Genomic DNA, 17,533 nt, shown 5'->3' with positions numbered 1-17,533 from the left:
GTGAGAGGTTCAGTTCCACCTTTTTTTTTTTTTTTTTCCCCGGAGTTGGGGACTGAACCCAGGGCCTTGCGCTCGCTAGGCAAGCGCTCTACCGCTGAGCTAAATCCCCAACCCCCAGTTCCACCTTTTTGTAACACCTGGGAGAAAGCGCAATCTCCCTTTCTTGGCAGACACGTCGTCGGCTGCTCTCAGATAAGTACAGCCCTGACCATTGGTCTTCGAAGGGAACTCTCCTTTAGGCTAAGCCCTCCCAGAGTGTTAAGTGGTGTGTGTATGTGATAAGATCCCAAGGCCCTGCCGCAATCCCCACCACAATCAGGTCTGTGAGCTTGGGGCAGTCGTGAGTGGCTTTAGTTCCCGGTGAGGTGGACAGGGCCGGGGTGGGGGATGGGCGGGGAACCGTGGTTTGCAGGAATGTGGCGGGAAGGCTCCCCTGGTCCGTTCTGGTCCAGTCTCCTCCTCTCTGCCCCCTCCCATCACCACCAGGGGCCGCCTCCCCAATCCCCTCTCCTCCCCTCTGCGGCAGCCGGGCCAACGCTCCCTCCCCGCTCCTCCCTCTCCATCCCACGTTTTCCAGCCGGACCCCTGGAGTGGGGCTGGCTGAGCTGAGGATCCTGCGGTTCGGTGTTGGTGGCGGTGACCTGTTGCCACCCGGCAGCCGCACACCCTCGAGCCATGTCCTGGGCCGCTCTGCTCGGCCTTCTGGCCGTGTTATTACTGTTGCTGCTGCTGCTGAGCCGCCGGCGCGCGCGGTGAGTATCTCCGGGACCCGCCAGGGTGCGCGGAAAGGACGCCAGGTGAAACTGAGGGTCGGCAGTGTGGGACCGGGACAGAGTTGGTACTACCCATTCTGCAGCCTCCACGGTGTCCCATGTCCTAGACTCCTAGACTTAACGGTGGCTCGATCCCGGGTGGGGACGCTGAGGCTGGGGACTGGCCGCGATGCTCTCCCTGGGTCACACTGATCAAGGAATTCCCACTCATGGATGACGGTCCCATATGGGATCCAGGACATACCTGCCAGCGGAGAAACCTGGGTAGAGTCGAACTAGATCCTTGGTCCTCAAAAAGTGTAGTGCATTGTGGCAATTCTGACATTTAGGAGGAAAACCACAAACTTCTCTTTATCCCGGGGAGTTCGACTGACAGGAGGTCTTTGTGTAAGGTGTTGAAAAGTTAATCTGAATTGTACAGAACCAGAATACATTTGACTTGAGCCAAGCAACTACCTTCTCACTCAGACTCTTCTCCCTTCCTCAGGCCTTTCCTGTTGCTCCGTTTGGGCGGAACTTTCCAGATTTAAAAAAACCAAAAACCAACAACAAAAACCAGTCTCCCCCCCCCCAGCCCCCACCCCCAGACACATACACGCTACTTCAGACTTGCTTGAGAATTTCAGAGAAGTGGTAAATGTTATTGACTTCCCTCCCGCTGCCACAGAGGCTCACATCCTATATTCTTGTAGGATGTTTGTCTCACTTAAAAGCCAGCCCTGGCCCCTGGCTGATAACCGCATTTCAGGTTCTGGAAGTTCATCAGTCTTCTCTGTCAGCTTCCAGGGCGTGACAACTCCACAACCCCAGATGTTTCAAGAGTTGCTCTCCTCCACAGACTCCAGCTCTGGTAATACAGGGCAGCTCTGTAGCCTGTTTACGTTAGAGCGCCTTAAAAGCCCAGAAACACTGAGAACTTGAGTTTTTAAACAATGTGTTTGAGTTGAGTTTTCCAGTAGTCAGCTCACCCCAGGCACAATTCCGGGTAAAAGTTAAAACATTTGCTTATCCGCCCCAAAAGGAGGGATTCCTGTCAGGAATAGCTGGGTGCCTTTAGCTCTCTCTGCACCAGATCTGTGGTTTCGGATTCCAGACTTCCCTTTCTCAAGCCAGATGTTAGAGGTGACATCTGCTCACGCTTCTGTGCAGGTACTCGTGGGTTTCTTTATCCTTTCTGCTCATGTTTTCGCCCACAGGCCTTCGCCCTGGCTGTCATGTTGTTTAGAGCACGTTGTGTATTTATTTTAGTGTGCGTGGATGTGTGTGCACCATGGCACACACCAGGAAGTCAGAGGACAACTTATGGGCATCAGTCCTCACCACGTGGGTCCTGAGGATCCTACTCAGGTCATTAGGTTTGCTGGCAAACACCTTTACCCGAGGAGCCATCTTGCCTGCCCTACTCGAACACCTTTTTGTGTTTCACAGATGGTGATTTGCTTTGCCTGCTGGGGTCTGTGACCTGTGCTACGCCCTGGGGCAGGTACTACAGTTAGGAAGAGGGTTGACCTTGTGAGGTAGGACATCTGAGCTCTTAGTGTCCTCTGTCCCAGTTCTCAATGTCTAAACCGATGACGATGACGGCGATGACGATGATGATGATGACAATGGTGATGATGACGACGATGATGATGATAACGATGACGATGACAATGATGATGATGATGAGAATGGAGGTGTAGGGTGGCAGGGGAGAAGGAACACCCCCAGCACTGTGGTTTGGGGTGAATCTTGTTGGCTGACAATCTGAGAGTTCCTTTATCTTGGGATGGAACCGGTCTTTATACCTCTGGGAGTTAGAAAGGAAAATCTTAGTGTTGCACAGAGAAACACAGACAAAGCAGGAGAAAAAAACCTAGCCAGGTGATTTCTTCTCAGAAAAGGCTGCACTGTGACCCAAGCCCGGCGGCTGACAGCTTGACTAACATCTGTCTATCCGTCTTGCGTCTAATCTTCCGTTTCCGAGACACAGCCCTGGCTGTAAGTTCACAAGAGCCTCCCAGGTCTGACCACATCTGTGATGTTTGTCTAATTCTCGGAGCATGGCTGGGAAATCTCTAAGTCCCCTCTAAATACCAGTGAAAACATCATATAAAACATGTCAGACTTTCAGAAGCTCGTCCGAGGTGAACTGCTTTTATTCTTTAGTTTGACATAAAAGCGTGCTGGTCTCACTGGCAACAGAGTCGGCGTTGGCATCGCCTCTGGGACTCCCACTTCCATGACCGAATTAGGCAATGAACCAAAACCGGGAAAGTATTTGGACCTGGGACTGATGCCTGTGGCGCAGGAACTTCTAGGGGTGCAGTGATCCTCTGAGGCCTCAGTGGTACCAGAAAGTTTTAGGGGCACTGCCATCTCAGTTCTTGTCATGTGGTTGGTCCATGGTCCTCACCATCTTGATGTTGTCACTCGCCAAAATGGCAACCAAGTCACGCTGTTGCCTCCATCCCGATAGGACACTGGGCAAGATGGCAGCACATGTGACGGTTCCGTTCTGATTGCTATGAGCTCAGTTCTATGATGAAGTGGGCCCATCCCCATCGGGGCACGCATAGTGGGATCCATGCTGTTCATTGTCAGACTCAGGGTGGACCGTCAGGTCTAGGCTAGCAAACTGAAGAAACAAGAAGCAATTCCCTGGCCCCAACCCAAGGCAGGGAGTCCCTGTGTCTTACCACAGATTCTAGGTGAGAGTCAAACAATGCCACCTGGGTGTCATTTTGAAGTCCCCTGGGCTGCATGCACAGGCTGTCGCTCAGCTGGGGGGTCCATGAAGGAAACTGAAAGAACAGGAGGTGCACTCGGTGCCTGTAGGGGGCGCCATTTCTCCAGAAGCTCGTAAAGAGACTGGGCAGGAAAACATGACCTTGGTGTCCTTCTGTCCCACCTCAGCGTGGCATGGCCTGAGACTGCTCTATGACCCTCTTCGGTCTGGCAGGGAGTTCTCCCCTGCATGCATGTCTGTTTACCATGTGTGTGCCTGCCGCCTTAGATGGCAGAAGAAAACATCAGGTCACTAGCAACTAGAGTTACACATGGCTGTGAGCCATCACATGGCTGCTGGGAACTGAACGTGGGTCCTTTGAAAGAACAACACGTGTTCTTAGCCGCCGAGCCAGCTCTCTAGCCGGCACTGGTAGGAATTTAAGTCCCTGAGAAACCAGCTTGTTAAAATCGGTTTATCTTGATTTAAAACATTAGTAGCTTCTACAGTGATGGTTTTCCTCGGTCACAGAAGCAGCCGCCTGGGATCTCGTGGTCCGAGATAGTGTTGGGCTAACCATGTCTCTTCACCTTCCTTCTGCCAAACCTGATCCAAAATCTCCCCGGTTCTCTGAGGGAACGGGTTGGAAGGGGGCAGAAGGAAGAATCCCACACCCAGAGAAGGGTGGTCGGCAGTTACATTTTGGGGGTCTCTCGAGTCGTGGGGCAAGGAGGGGCATTTTGAACAGGATGGAGGAACCGTCTGAGGGAATCTATGTCCCCCTCCTTTTGTTGGCCTGATTATTTTACATTCCAAACCTTAAAGCTCACGGCCCCATTCTAAGGAGGTTTCTGTGTCTAAATACAGAATCTACTCACTGCAATATTTTCCTGGGCCCTTCAGTGAGTTGCTGAGAAATTTTCCATCCTGGAATTGATACTGATTTGAAAGACTCATCTGTCAAGACCCTGTGGCCCAAGGTGGTAGGCCACAGGATATGTCTCCCCCAAGGGGAAGGCTCCAAACACTCTCCCCGGTGGCTTTGAAATATTGGATAAACCTCAAAGCTGTTGCAAGAGAATAATCTTTTTTTTTTTTTTTTTCGGAGCTGGGGACCGAACGCAAGAGAATAATCTTGATGTCCCACAAAAGCACCAACAACACGAAAGTAACTGGGCCAGGGAATTTGTTTGGGTAAAAAGTGTGCACCAGGACCCAAGCCAGGCTGGCAAATACGTCCAGGGCAGGAAGACACCTTAAGGTTTATTCTAATGGAATTGTGACCGTGTCTTTTCTCTGATGGCTGGGGTCTGGCTTCTCAGTCTTTTACAGCTGTGTAGCTTTGAAAGACTCAGTGGAGACACGAAGGACAGGTGCGATGGGGTCAGCTGTGGGTTGGATGGGGTCAGCTGTGGGTCTGATGGGGTCAGCTGTGGGTTGGATGGGTCAGCTGTGGGTCTGATGGGGTCAGCTGTGGGTTGGATGGGTCAGCTGTGGGTCTGATGGGGTCAGCTGTGGGTTGGATAGGGTCAGCTGTGGGTCGGATGGGGTCAGCTGTGGGTCTGATGGGGTCAGCTGTGGGTCGGATGGGGTCAGCTGTGGGTCTGATGGGGTCAGCTGTGGGTTGGATGGGGTCAGCTGTGGGTCTGATGGGGTCAGCTGTGGGTTGGATAGGGTCAGCTGTGGGTTGGATGGGGACAGCTGTGGGTTAAATGGGGTCAGCTGTGGGTTGAATGGGGGTCAGCTGAGGGTCAGTACGTTCTGGGAATGAGGCAGCCTCACCTGGTAGGAGATGAAAAGATTTTCATAAAAGTTTTACAGGGTGAGGGGATTTATGAAATATTGGCCCTTGGTGAGCTAGCCATTTTTTTCCCCTCCCTTCCCAAGATATGGTTTCTCTGTGTAGTCCTAGCTGTCCTGTAGACCAAGCTGGCTTCAAATTTACAGAGATCCACCTGCCTCTGCCTCCCCAGTGCTGGGATTAAAGTTGTGCGCCTCCACCGCCACCGCCACCGCCCGGCCACTAACTAACTTTTTATAGAAACCAAAACCAAAACTGTTTCTCAAATGAGCACCTGGGAAGGTCACTGAGAAGGCTTGGGGAGACTTGGGTATGGGTGATCCCGGCCACTGTGGGGTGACAGAAGGGCCTACTTGCCTAGGGGCGCTCTGGTTACTACCATTTACATTTTTAAAAAAAATTGTATGTACGAGCTTTTGGCCTAAATGTATGTCTGTAAACCATATGTGTTCAGGGCCCGGAGGACAACATCAGATCCTCTGGAACTGAAGTTACAAATGGCTGTGAGCCATTCAGTGTGGGTTGGGGGGATGCAAGCTGGCTTCTCTGGAAGAAAAACTGCTGCTCTTCACTGCGGAGCTCTCTTGCCCGTCTCGCTTGCCCATTTTGTGTAGAGGAGGATAGAGGCTCAGGGAGGCCATGTAACTTGCTCAAGTTTCAGCCCTGGTTAAAACTCTGGGCTCCCGGCATTCTCCTTCCCTTGGAGCGAGCATTCCTTTCCTTTGCCTTGTATTACTTCACTTATCTGACCACTCAAAAATCCCAGACGATAAGAACCTCAGCTCTGAACCAAACAGTTCCAAGGAAGGAAAAGATAGGTACGTGTTGGAAGATGTGTGCGTAGGCAGGACCCACTGTTTGGGTGAAATACGAAAGGCTGTATTTCCTCCCTGCCCCATTCCTTTCTCCTGACCAAACCCGGGGGTGACTTCTACACCACTCCCCCATCATAGAGCCGGGGCTTGAAGGGCTACAGAGAGCATATTCCACATCATCCTTCTATTCCCCAGGATCTACTGTTCCTAGCAAAAGCTAGACTGCGCCAGTGGGTTGGCAACTGAGTCTGCCCTCCAGCATTTACAAAAAAACAAGAAAAACAAAACAAAGCAAAAAAAAAAAAAAAAAAACAAAAAAAACCCTTTTTTTTTCTTTAAAATAAGAACCTTGGTTTTTTTATTTTTATTTTTATTTTTAATTTTTTCAAAGCGGCTCACTATACAGCATTAAGGACGCAGGTCACAGCCACAGTCATTTAACAGGGTGCTGCTGTGCTTGTCAAGTAACACAGCCCTCAATCTGGACGTCTATGTTAGCAGTGAAGACAAAGACAATGCAAACCAGCTCGTTCCTGTGACTCTTAGATCCTCACACTCTTTGTGACGTCCTTTCAAGTACAATTAAGCAAAGATCTGGCCATAAGAAATACAGCAGACGAGACCTGGGATTCTCTACTGCTCCACGCCGGTCTCCTGATCTCCGCACCGAGTTAAACACTGAAAACTTTGTACAGAGGATTCAAATATGCCTGTTGAGGAATCTAAGAGCTCCCTTCACCCCATATTTTGTTTAAAATATTGCAGATGTTATGATGTTTTTACTCCTAAACGTTCCAGAACATATATCAAAAACAGAGAGTCTCAATTCCGTGGTCCTGTCCAAGTAGAAAAACAGTTCTTTTTTTTTTTTTAATTTATTTTATTTTTTTTTTAAGATTTTATTTTATTGTATGAGTACACTGTAGCTGCCTTCAGACACACCAGAAGAGGGCATCAGATCTCATTACAGATGGTTGTGAGCCACCATGTGGTTGCTGGGATTTGAACTCAGGACCTCAGGAAGAGCAGTTGGTGCTCTTAACCACTGAGCCATCTCTCCAGCCCCAGAAAAACAGTTCTTACTAACGTGCACCCCTCCCTCCAGATTTCTGTAATGCTGACAGGAGTTATAAAAGTCTGGTTTAACATCTGTGACTTTTCTCTGGGGACATCGTGAAGTTAGGAGGAGTTAGGAATCTCCCGTGTGGGCCCCCACCCAGTCTAGTCACTTGCAAGTGGTTGCCAGCAACATTCTATTTTGTTTTCCGGGCCTCAGTTTCCCCATTGGTACTCCGAGGTAGCTTGCAGAAGTGTGTGCTCAGTCTCTAGACACTTAGCTGAGGGAGTCTTTCCTTTGGACTGGGCTGGCTGTTGCAGGGAGTGTGGAGAGGTTTCATGGGTGGGACCTGTGGCTGAAGGATTAGGGGGCATCCTCAGTGGCACTGAGGAAGGCGTGGCCAGGGCTGCACAGAAGACGTAACCTGGACCGGGCAGGAGGCAGGATTTCTAGGTAGAAATGGATGTCTGTGTTAACAAGCAAGCGTAAGACAGAGGTCACCAAATGGTCCTAGCGTCAGTGTTAGCTGAAGAGACTTGGGATTGGGATGGGATGGGTGGAGGGCTTCATATATCCAAATCCAGTCTTCTAATTTCTCGTGAAAGTGAGAAAACACACTGTACTTGGTGGTGTATCCCTCTCTAAACCCCACCACAGCCCCTTCGTCGTCCAGTTGCCACTCCAGCGCGCAGCTGGTCTGTCCGTGACAGGTTCCACTGCAGTGTTTGCTCAGGCCAGTAAGTGATCTGACTCCTTTGTCTACCTCAAAAGCAAAATCCAAACTTAAGAACCCGCAGCGAGAAGTCTGCGCTGCTCCGGCTGCTTTTCACTAAGGATTTGCTTACGTTTATTTATTTATGTTTGTGAGTGCGCACGCGCGCGTGTGGGTATGTGTGCTCTGGCACACGTGCTGCGGTCAGAGAACTCGTCGGAGTTCATTCTCACCTTCTGCCTTGGGGTTCTGGGCATTGAATCTAGGTGGTCAGGCGTCTTTACCCACTGACCTGCTCACTGGCCCTTTCTTGTGTGCACACGTTCGTGTGTGTGCTGTGCTTCTGTGGCACGGAGGAGACCAGAGAGGTAGATACAGGGTTGCGTCCTCAATTGCTTGTTTTTTTTTTTTTTTTTGAGACAGTCTTTCACTGAGTCTCAAAAAGCAGATATGTCTTTTTTCTTTTCTTTTTTCTGTTTTCTTTTTGAGGATGTTGATGATACTAAAACCTCCCTTTTCTTTCTTTCTCTTTTTCTTTCTTTCTTCTCTTCCTCTTCCTCCTCCCCCTCCTCCCCCTCCACCTCCCTGTCCTTTTCCTCCCCCTCCACCTCCCTGTCCTTTTCCTCCCCCTCCTCCCCTCTTCTTCTTCCTCCCCCTTCTCCTCGCCCTCCCCCTCCACTTCCTCCTCTCCCTCTTCCTCCTCCTCTTCTTCCTCCTCCTCTTCCTTCTCCTCCCTCTCCTCCTTCTTTTTTTTTGTCTTTTTTAAAGACAGAGTCTCACGTACCCCACTAGCCTTGAGTAAGTCCTAACTCACCTCCTGTGTGCTGGGGTCCCAGGGGTTTGCAACCACACCCTATTTATTCATGCTGAGGGTGAAACCTAGGACTGCACATGTTCTTGGCAAGCATTCTGCGCACTGAGCCAGGCCTACTCAGCTGCCATATGCTTTTTCTAATAGGCAGTGAAGGGGGCGGGGCTGGGCAGGGAGGGCAAACAAGATGGGAGTAGCTGAAGAAAAAGCCTGTGTTAGTGGCAGATAGGAATCCCTTCGGGTGCACACTGGAGGAAGACTCGACTGAGCCCTGTTCCATTTCCCAGCAAATTCTCCCAGGGCCCTTTCTTGCTGTGCTCTGAATTGCAGTTTGCCCAGAGAGGTTGGGCAGCTTACCAATGCTGCACAGCGCATGGAGCCAGCCTCTGTGCTGGTCATTCCAGAACCCAGACTGCTAGGGACCTCAATCTTGTCCCTCTCAGCAACTCTGGGAGGCAGGCTTTTTCACTGAGTCTGACTATGTGCACAGTTTATTCATGTGATGCGTATTCTTTAAGCACCTACTATGTTCCAGGCACAGTTTCCAGAGTTTGAGGGAACACTAGGTCCCCTGCTCTCTTGGAATAGATCCACTCAATGAGGACACCATCGTCATGCCAGGGTTGCCTTAGAGGGCCTGACAGCCCTTTCTGACTCCCTCCCCTGTGGCAGAGCTGGCCCTTAGCTCTGTTTATAAGAATCTCTCAGAGTCTAGAGGCCCCTACCTGGTGGGACACACTAGGACAGAGAGCGGAGGAACATCTTGGTATGTAGAAAACAGGATGAAAAGGCCTGAGTGCCCTTCTTCCCCCAACTCCTGCTCTGGCAGGGCCTCCAGAAAGTGAGAGTGTCAATTAGCCTTGGGAGACCACAGGCTCTGAAATAGAGCCTCCTTAGCCTCTGCTGTCCACAGGCTGAGTCATCTTGGAATGTGGCCGGGACTGGCTTGGGGTCCAGTGCAGGGGAGCCGCCAGGCTGCTGGAAGGGCCCCCGGCGGCGCCCAGGCTCCAGCTTCCTGCCTTTGTCTGCACCTTCTTGGGTTTCTCTGTGGGGGAAAAAGAGCATGGCCAGAAATAACACCCGATTCACTGTCCCATCACCACTGTAGGGTAAAGTCTGGAGGAGGTGGCCCAGGGGCAGATCCTGTGCACTGGTAAGCTGCTGCCAGCTCTCTGTAAGACTACTTCCACATCTGTAAAGGGGGGGCTGGGGGGGTTACAAATGCTCAGTGGGGTGATCATATGGGCTCTGGATGGAAACCCAGAACATCTGCAGGGAACTCCAGGTAAGGACTTCAGTCTCTCCATGCCTCAGTCTTCTCCTCTGGAAAATGGACCTCTCGGGAAGAGCTGTTCCTCGAGGGGAGGAGCCACGGAACTCTGGCCCTCTGAACACGAGCTGCTACTACCCAACAAAGCAACAAGGACCGATGTCGTGGGTGGTAATTCAAGTGCAGCCATGGCTCAGTAAATGGCACTTGGGAGGCCTCTGGGTCCTTCTCCCAGGTACTCCTGGCTGCCAGGTGCTCTCCTAGGCATCCCTTTAACCCTCCTGAGACTGACAGTGTTCAGAACGAGCTCTTCCCATTACACAGACCAGCACACTGACGCAGAGAACAGTTACAAACTAGCAAGAAGTACAGCTGGAATTTGTACAAGTGTGGCATCCAAGTTTGGGTGGTAACCCCTGACCTTCCAGCCTCTCTTGCACAACACATTGCTCTGGGTCTTGATCCCAGGCTTGGGTCTGGGCTGGTAGGGGCAGACGCAGACTGACTACTGGGCTGCTCCTTTGCATGCCAGGAGAGCCTTCTGGCCCAGGACTTCAAAGGGATTAGAAAGGAAGAAGTTGCTGGCAGTTCTCAGAAGCCACCAGCACAAGAGCCGTGCTGGCTTTGTGGGTCTTCCCTGGGTCCAGGGAGGCTAAGTTTGCCTCCAGAAGCAATGTGGTGAGGTAGTATTGGGGGTCTGGGGGGCGGGGTACTTCCTGTGCCCCCTACATCGTCTTTGTCTCCTTGGGCCTTCCTCAGCCTTGGCCATCTTGTCCCACATACCCTTGAGGCTAGTGACAGCCAGACTGAGGAGCAGAGGGGAAGCATAGGGGAAGCCTGAGCTCCCCTGAATTGCTAGATGTGACCAAAGCCCCTCACTTTGGAGTTGGGGGGAGCTGATGCCATGCTTTCCCCTTGGACAGTCACTGTGCTCTCCTGAACCTGGACATCTTGCCTCTCTGTATTGCTGTCACATGTTAAAAAACAAAACAAGCAAACAAAAAACAGTCCTGGTACTGTGAGAGTCAGCTTCAATCCTTCCACGGGGTCCCCACTGTACTTGGCAGAGAAGCCAGACCCTCCTTGACCTTCAGGCCCTCACAGTTTTCAAGGTCATCTCTGACATCCTCACTCACGCCATCAATGTGTTCTGCACTTGGGCCACACCAGTCGCTGTATTATGGAAGACCCCATGGGCACACCGGCACCTGGGACACTGGCACTCGCATTTGTTCCCTCTGCCTGAAGGTTCCTCTCCCTCCCTCCAGAGTCTTTCACCCTTCAGGCCCCGCCCCTGGGACATCACCTTCATCATTTTCATCCATCCGGTCTTCTTCTGTCCTAGTCACTCTTCCGTACTTTGTATTTAGTGAGACGCACTCCACATACCTTAGAATTCACTGTTTAAAACAGTAACTCAAGAGTTTTAGTCCAGTCTCAAGGTTGAACAACCATCACCCCTAATTCTAGAACACTTTCTCCTGAACGGAAACCCTATGTCTGTTGGCAGCTACTCTCTACCCCTGTTCCCCAGGCAACCACCAAACTAAGCCTCGCCCTGTGTATCTCCTGGCTCTCTGGTCTGGCTTCTACTTAGCACCTTGTCTTAAGGTCCATCACGTCTTTTTTCCAGGCCGAATACTATTCTGTAGCTTGGATGTACCACAGTGAGTTTCTTCCCCCATCAGTCAGTGGATGCAGGGTGGTTTCTGCTCCATGAAACAGTGAGTGCAACAGTGTATCTGTTAATGCACCTGTTTTTATTTCTTGGGGCTAAACCCCTTCATCCTGCAGTATGCTGGTTAAGGAACTGCCAGGCTGGTTTCTACAGCAATTTGCATCTGTGTACATCTGTGTGGTCCAGTTCCTTCACATCCTTACAAACTCTTAATCTTCTTTTAACTAAAAACAAAACAAAACAGTACTGCAGCTATAAGAGTGGGTACAAAATAGTATCTTGTGATGGTGTTTCCCTGGTAACCGGGGAAATGCCCATCAGTCATTTTGGCATCTTCTTTGGGGAACATTCCATTCAAATCCTTTGTACATTTAATAATTAAGTGTCTGTTGGTTTTTTGAAACAGTCTTCATCACAGCTGGTCTCAAACTCATGGTTCTTCTGCCTCAGCCTCCCAAGTACAGATTCCAGGCCTGGTCAACATGCTGGCTCATATATATATATCAAAGCTACAGCTTCATGAATGGTAGGTAGGCACTGTACCACTGAGCCACATACCCAGCCCTTGTTCATTTGAGACGGTTTTATTCTGTAGCCCAGGCTAGCTTCAGACTTCTGCGCCTTTCTCTTCAGCCTCCCAGGGCTGGGCTCACAAGTGTGCAGGGCCACGCCCACCTCATGCACTTTTTAGTTGGGAATGTTTGTTCTCTGTGGCCAACTTGCTTCTCTTTCTCTCACTCCTTGATGGGTTTGGGGGCCGCTTCCTGATGGGTTTGGGGGCCACTTCCTGATGGGTTTGGGGGCCATTTCCTGATGGGTTTGGGGGTCATCTGTCCAGTTCTCTCCTCTGTCTCCAGTATCCACGGCAGTGTCTGCCTTGTAGTTAATGTTTGGTGAGTGAGTGAATGAACCACAGTGAGAGGAGAGATATGACACTTCATTCATTCACTCACTGACTTTCGTTCACTCACTAGATCACTGTCAGTTATTCATTCAAACATTGGTTGCTCATTGACTCATGCAGTCGTTCATTCATTCCTTCCCTCGGTCATTCTCAGTCATTCACTCACACTGGTCACTCACTCATTCGTTCATTCATCTTCTGTCAGTATTCGTTCATACATTAGCCACTCATTCACTCACTGTCACTCACCCATTAATGCATGCACTCACTCATTCATTATGTAGTAGATGGGCGTCTGGGGCATTCCTGTGGTTCTGATGTCTCTCAGACTGAGTCAGGTCCTCATAGGGGCTTAGGGACCTCCCAGGGGCTTTCCTTAGCTCACCGTCCCTCCTTCAGGAGGAAGCAGGTGAAATATAACTTCCCATGGAAGCCAAGCACATGGCATTGGGAACCCGTGTGGTAGTTAATGGAGCAGTTTAAGCCATCAGCTGGTCCTGAGCTCACAGAGGTAGGGCCAAGGTGGGCAGAGTCCACCTGGAGGACAGAGACCCCTGTGTCCCTGTCTACAGCCAGTGGCTGTCTCTTTTATTCTCAAAGCCAGCCACAGAGACCGGTCCTCAAATCCCTCTCCTGATTTGGACCTCTTTGCCCAGAGAAGCCACATCTCCCCATAAGGACTGGCTCAGTAAGAAGAAAGCTTGTCTTAAAGGCTCTCCCCTGGGGCCTGGAGAGATGGCTCACCTGGTACGATGCTTGCTGCTCTTACCGAGGATCTGGTTTGGTTCCTAGCACCCATATCGGGCTGCTTGTAACTCCAGTTCCAGGGAATCTGATAGACTCTTCAGCCTCTCCAGGCCTTACACACACACACACACACACACACACACACACACACACACACACACACACTCTCACAGCGAGGAGGGATCAAACCCACGGGTTGTGGTCAGACCTGCCTTTCTTAGGGACCTGCATGGACCTTACAGTGTTCCTTCCCCAGGGACCGTACAGACTAGCCTTTGTTGGAAGCTGAGGCAGTCTGCCTTCCTGCCCTGGCTCTTGCCTCAGAGGGCTCCCATCGAGCAAAGACTGTGATGAAGCCTGCACCCTGCCACCCTGTCCCTGCCACTGCTCTCTTCTTGTGGTCAGGAGAGGGAGCGTGAGATACCCTGAGCTCAGACTGGCTCAGAGAACTCTCCATCCTTCTGCTGGGTGCTGGAAGCTCCCTCCCACCGGAAGTCATCTATGCCGTAGACCCTGCCTGCCCTCCCACCCCCTGCCTCCACCCTTACCCTGGGTCCATCCTCTGTGTCGAGGCTAACGTATCTGCATGCCTTCCCCACACCAGTCATCTTCCTCACAGACCCTCCCAGGACCCCCATCCCATTCAGACACAAAGCCACAGACAGCCCCCTGCCCACATGAACCATAGGGTCTCACCCACGACCTGGCTGTAGCTCCACACACATGTCCTTTCTCTGTTGGCCCACACCTACCCAACTCCATACCGTCCTTTGAGCCCATAACACCAAGCCCAGGGTCTTTGCTCTTGTGGTTCCCTCTTACTGAAAAGCTCTTCTCTCAGAAGCCATCGGTCCCCTTCCACCTCCACAGTCACCCCTCCCCCACCCCGACTTCCCCATGGTTTCTGCTCTCTGTCCCCTCCCTTTCTTCATCACATGATGCTAGGTGCTGTGGTTTCTGCAGGCGACCCGGTGAGCCTCCGTTGGACCTGGGCAGCATCCCCTGGCTGGGCCATGCCTTGGAGTTTGGGAAGGATGCCGCCAGCTTCCTTACCAGGATGAAGGAGAAGCACGGTGACATATTTACTGTGAGTATCTCTGGGAGCGACAGGGGTGAGTGGCTGCTCATACTGGGGCCATCCACTCCTCCAACATCTACCCACATACCCACCCATCCATCTATTCCTGCCCAGGGGAGGCTGACTGTCCCTCTGTCCCTCCAGCTGCCTCCTATGTACTAGTCATCAACTGAGTTCTGTGCTCTAAGGGCGTGTAAAACTGCTCTCGTAGGGATGGACGTCAGTATTTAAGGTGCTTCCAATGCAATCAACTGGTCAATTAAGATTAAATATTACACTTCCGCTTGTCTGTTTACCCATCTGTCTTTCTGTATTGATATCTTTTTATCAACTATCTAGTCTTTTTTAAAGATTTTTTAAGATTAATTTCTATTCATGTATACATGTGTGTATCTGTGTGTGCATGTGCATGTTTATGACATCTGTGTAGGTGCCCGTAGAGGCCAGATGAACGTGTCAGACCCCCGGGAGCTGGAGCTGCAGATGGCTGTGAGCTACCACTGGGGTGCTGGGAGCCGAACTCAGTTCCTCCAGAAGAGTAGCCAGTGTTCTTCTTAACTGCTCTCCAGACTCTATCACCCATCAAAAGTCACCCACCATTCTCCACTCCTTCACCCAGCACCCATTCAGCTTCCATCTCTAGATTCCATGTCCACTGGCTTCCTTCCGTTCTTCTTCCCACAGTTATCCACCCACCATAGTCCAGCCAACGCTCAGCATCCATCCACTCAGCACCTGACTCTGGTCTACTCCTATACGTCTACTTCTGTATTCATCCATCCATCCATCCATCCATCTATCCATCCATCCATCCACCCACTCGCTCACCCACTCACCCACCTGCTCACCCACTCACCCATCCGCTCACCCACTCACCCTCCCACTCACCCACTCATCTACCCACTCACCCACTCACCCACTCACCTACCCATTCACCCACCTGCTCACCCACTCACCCACCCGCTCACCCACCCACCCATACATTCACCCACTCACCCACTCACCTACCCACTTACCCACTCACCCACTCACCTACCCGCTCATCCACCCATCTACCCACTCACCCACTCACTCACCCACTCACCCACTCACCCGCACACTCACCCACTCACCCACTTACCTACCCACTTACCCACTCACCCACTCACCTACCCGCTCATCCACCCATCTACCCACTCACCCACTCACCCACCCACTCACCCACTCACCCGCACACTCACCCAATCACCTACCCACTTACCCACTCACCCGCTCACCCACCCGCTCACCCGCTCACCCACCTGCTCACCCACTCACCCACTTACCTACCCGCTCATCCACCCATCTACCCACCTACCAATCCACCCATTCAGGACCCTACCTACCTACCCACCCATCCGCCCACCCATCCACCCATTCATGCACCTACCAATCCATCCACCCACCAACTCTCCCATCTACTTAATTACCCACCCACCTACCCATTCACCCACCTACCCACCCATCCGTCTACCTACCCACCTACCCATCTACACATCCACCCACTCATTCACCCACCCACAGATAACAGCTACACACCCACTCATTCACACGCCAACCCACCCATCTACACACTTACCTATCCACCCACCCACCCACACATTCAACCATATATCAAGTCACCCACACATACACCCACCCACCCATAGGTACACCCACCCAACCATTCATACACCTACCTACCCACTCATCTACCCACTCACTCACCTACCCACCCATCCATATACCCACCCACCCATCCATAGGTACACCCACCCACCCATCCATACACCGACCCACCCATCCATACACCGACCCACCCATCCATACACCGACCCACGCACACATTCATACATCTCCCTACTCATCTACTCACCCATCCACTCATCCTTCTCCTTGGTGAGGTACCAGGGATCGAACCCAGGACATCATACACGCCAGGCAAAGACCGCATCAGTTTTCACTTTCGTACCCCAGCCCCCTCTCCCTTCTTATTTGGAGACAGGATCTTACTATTATGACCTGGGTTGGCCCTTGAACCCACTCTAATTCAGACAGCCCTCGAACCCGGGATCCTTCTGTCTCAGTCTTTTGAGGAGCTGCAATTATACACCTGGCTACAACCATTGCTTTTAGAAGACATTGGCCGGTCTTAGCCCTGATAGGTTTCAGCATGGAGATTTGGGGCATGTTGTCTTGTGTCCCAGCTTACGTTTTGCAGTGGTAGATGGGGGAGTGGCAGTCCCTAGCTCAAAGGGCAGGAGGGATGAGCCAGACTGCTGCCGGCCCGTGCCTATCGTGCCCACGCTTGCTGACAGATGCCTGAATGCAGAGGGGTGCCATTCACCCATTCCTCCAACAGGTGCTGGTGGGGGGCAGGTATGTCACTGTCCTCCTGGACCCACACTCTTACGACACAGTGGTGTGGGATCTGCGTACACGGCTGGACTTCCACCCCTACGCCATCTTCCTCATGGAGAGGATTTTTGATCTGCAGCTTCCAAATTTCAACCCCAGCGAGGAGAAGGCCAGGATGAAGCCGTGAGTGTAGAGATGGGCCTGTGGGCAGGCCCTTGTAGGGGCTTCAACCCCACATCCTGTTGTGCTGGGCCCCTGTCTTAGTCAGGGTTACTACTGCTGTGACGAAATACCATGACCCAAAGCAAGTTGCGAAGGGAAGGGTTTGCTTGGTTTACACTTCCATATTGCTGCTCATCCCTGAAGGAAGTCAGGGAATGACCTCAAACAGGCTGGAACCTGGAGGCCGGAGCTGATGCAAAGGCCATGGAGGGGTGCTGCTTACTGGCTTGCTTCCCCTGACTTGCTCAGCCTGCTTTCTCATAGAACCCAGGGCCACAAGCCCAGGGTAGCACCAACCACAAGGGGCTGTGCTCTCCCTCATCAGTCACTAATTAGGAAAAATGCCCTACAGGCTTGCTTACAGCTGGATCTTATGGGGGACATTTTCTTAATCATGGCTCCCTCCTCTCCGATGACTTAGCTTGTGTCAAGTTGCTGTAAAACTCTTCAGCCCAGCCCTGAGGCCACTGTCCAGGAGAGACGGTTAAAAAACAAATGCAACCAGGATCACTGCCTGGCCCACACCTGCAGTTTGTGATGTTACATGAGGTTCCACAGGCAGGGCGCTGTCCCCTAGACACTCAGTAACTCACTGCTATTGGT

At 51.7% G+C, this 17,533-nt stretch overlaps 1 protein-coding gene across 1 annotated transcript in view; it reads left to right on the top strand.

Moving 5' to 3' along the window:
* Window positions 1-600: 600 nt before the first annotated feature.
* Ptgis (prostaglandin I2 synthase) overlaps window positions 601-17,533 on the top strand; it is a 35,702-nt gene continuing 18,769 nt past the window's right edge. Inside the window, exons 1-3 of the mRNA NM_031557.2 lie at window positions 601-752; window positions 14,239-14,362; window positions 16,713-16,891. Of these exons, the coding sequence (NP_113745.1) occupies window positions 676-752; window positions 14,239-14,362; window positions 16,713-16,891 (380 nt within the window). The 5' untranslated portion in view covers window positions 601-675. The remainder of the gene's footprint in view (window positions 753-14,238; window positions 14,363-16,712; window positions 16,892-17,533) is intronic.

The sequence above is a fragment of the Rattus norvegicus genome, chromosome 3 (assembly GCF_021556685.1).
Source record: "Rattus norvegicus strain SHRSP/BbbUtx chromosome 3, alternate assembly SHRSP_T2T, whole genome shotgun sequence".
NCBI lineage: Eukaryota > Metazoa > Chordata > Mammalia > Rodentia > Muridae > Rattus > Rattus norvegicus.
Note: the sequence above shows the minus strand (reverse complement) of the source record. Positions and strands in the feature narration are given on the sequence as shown.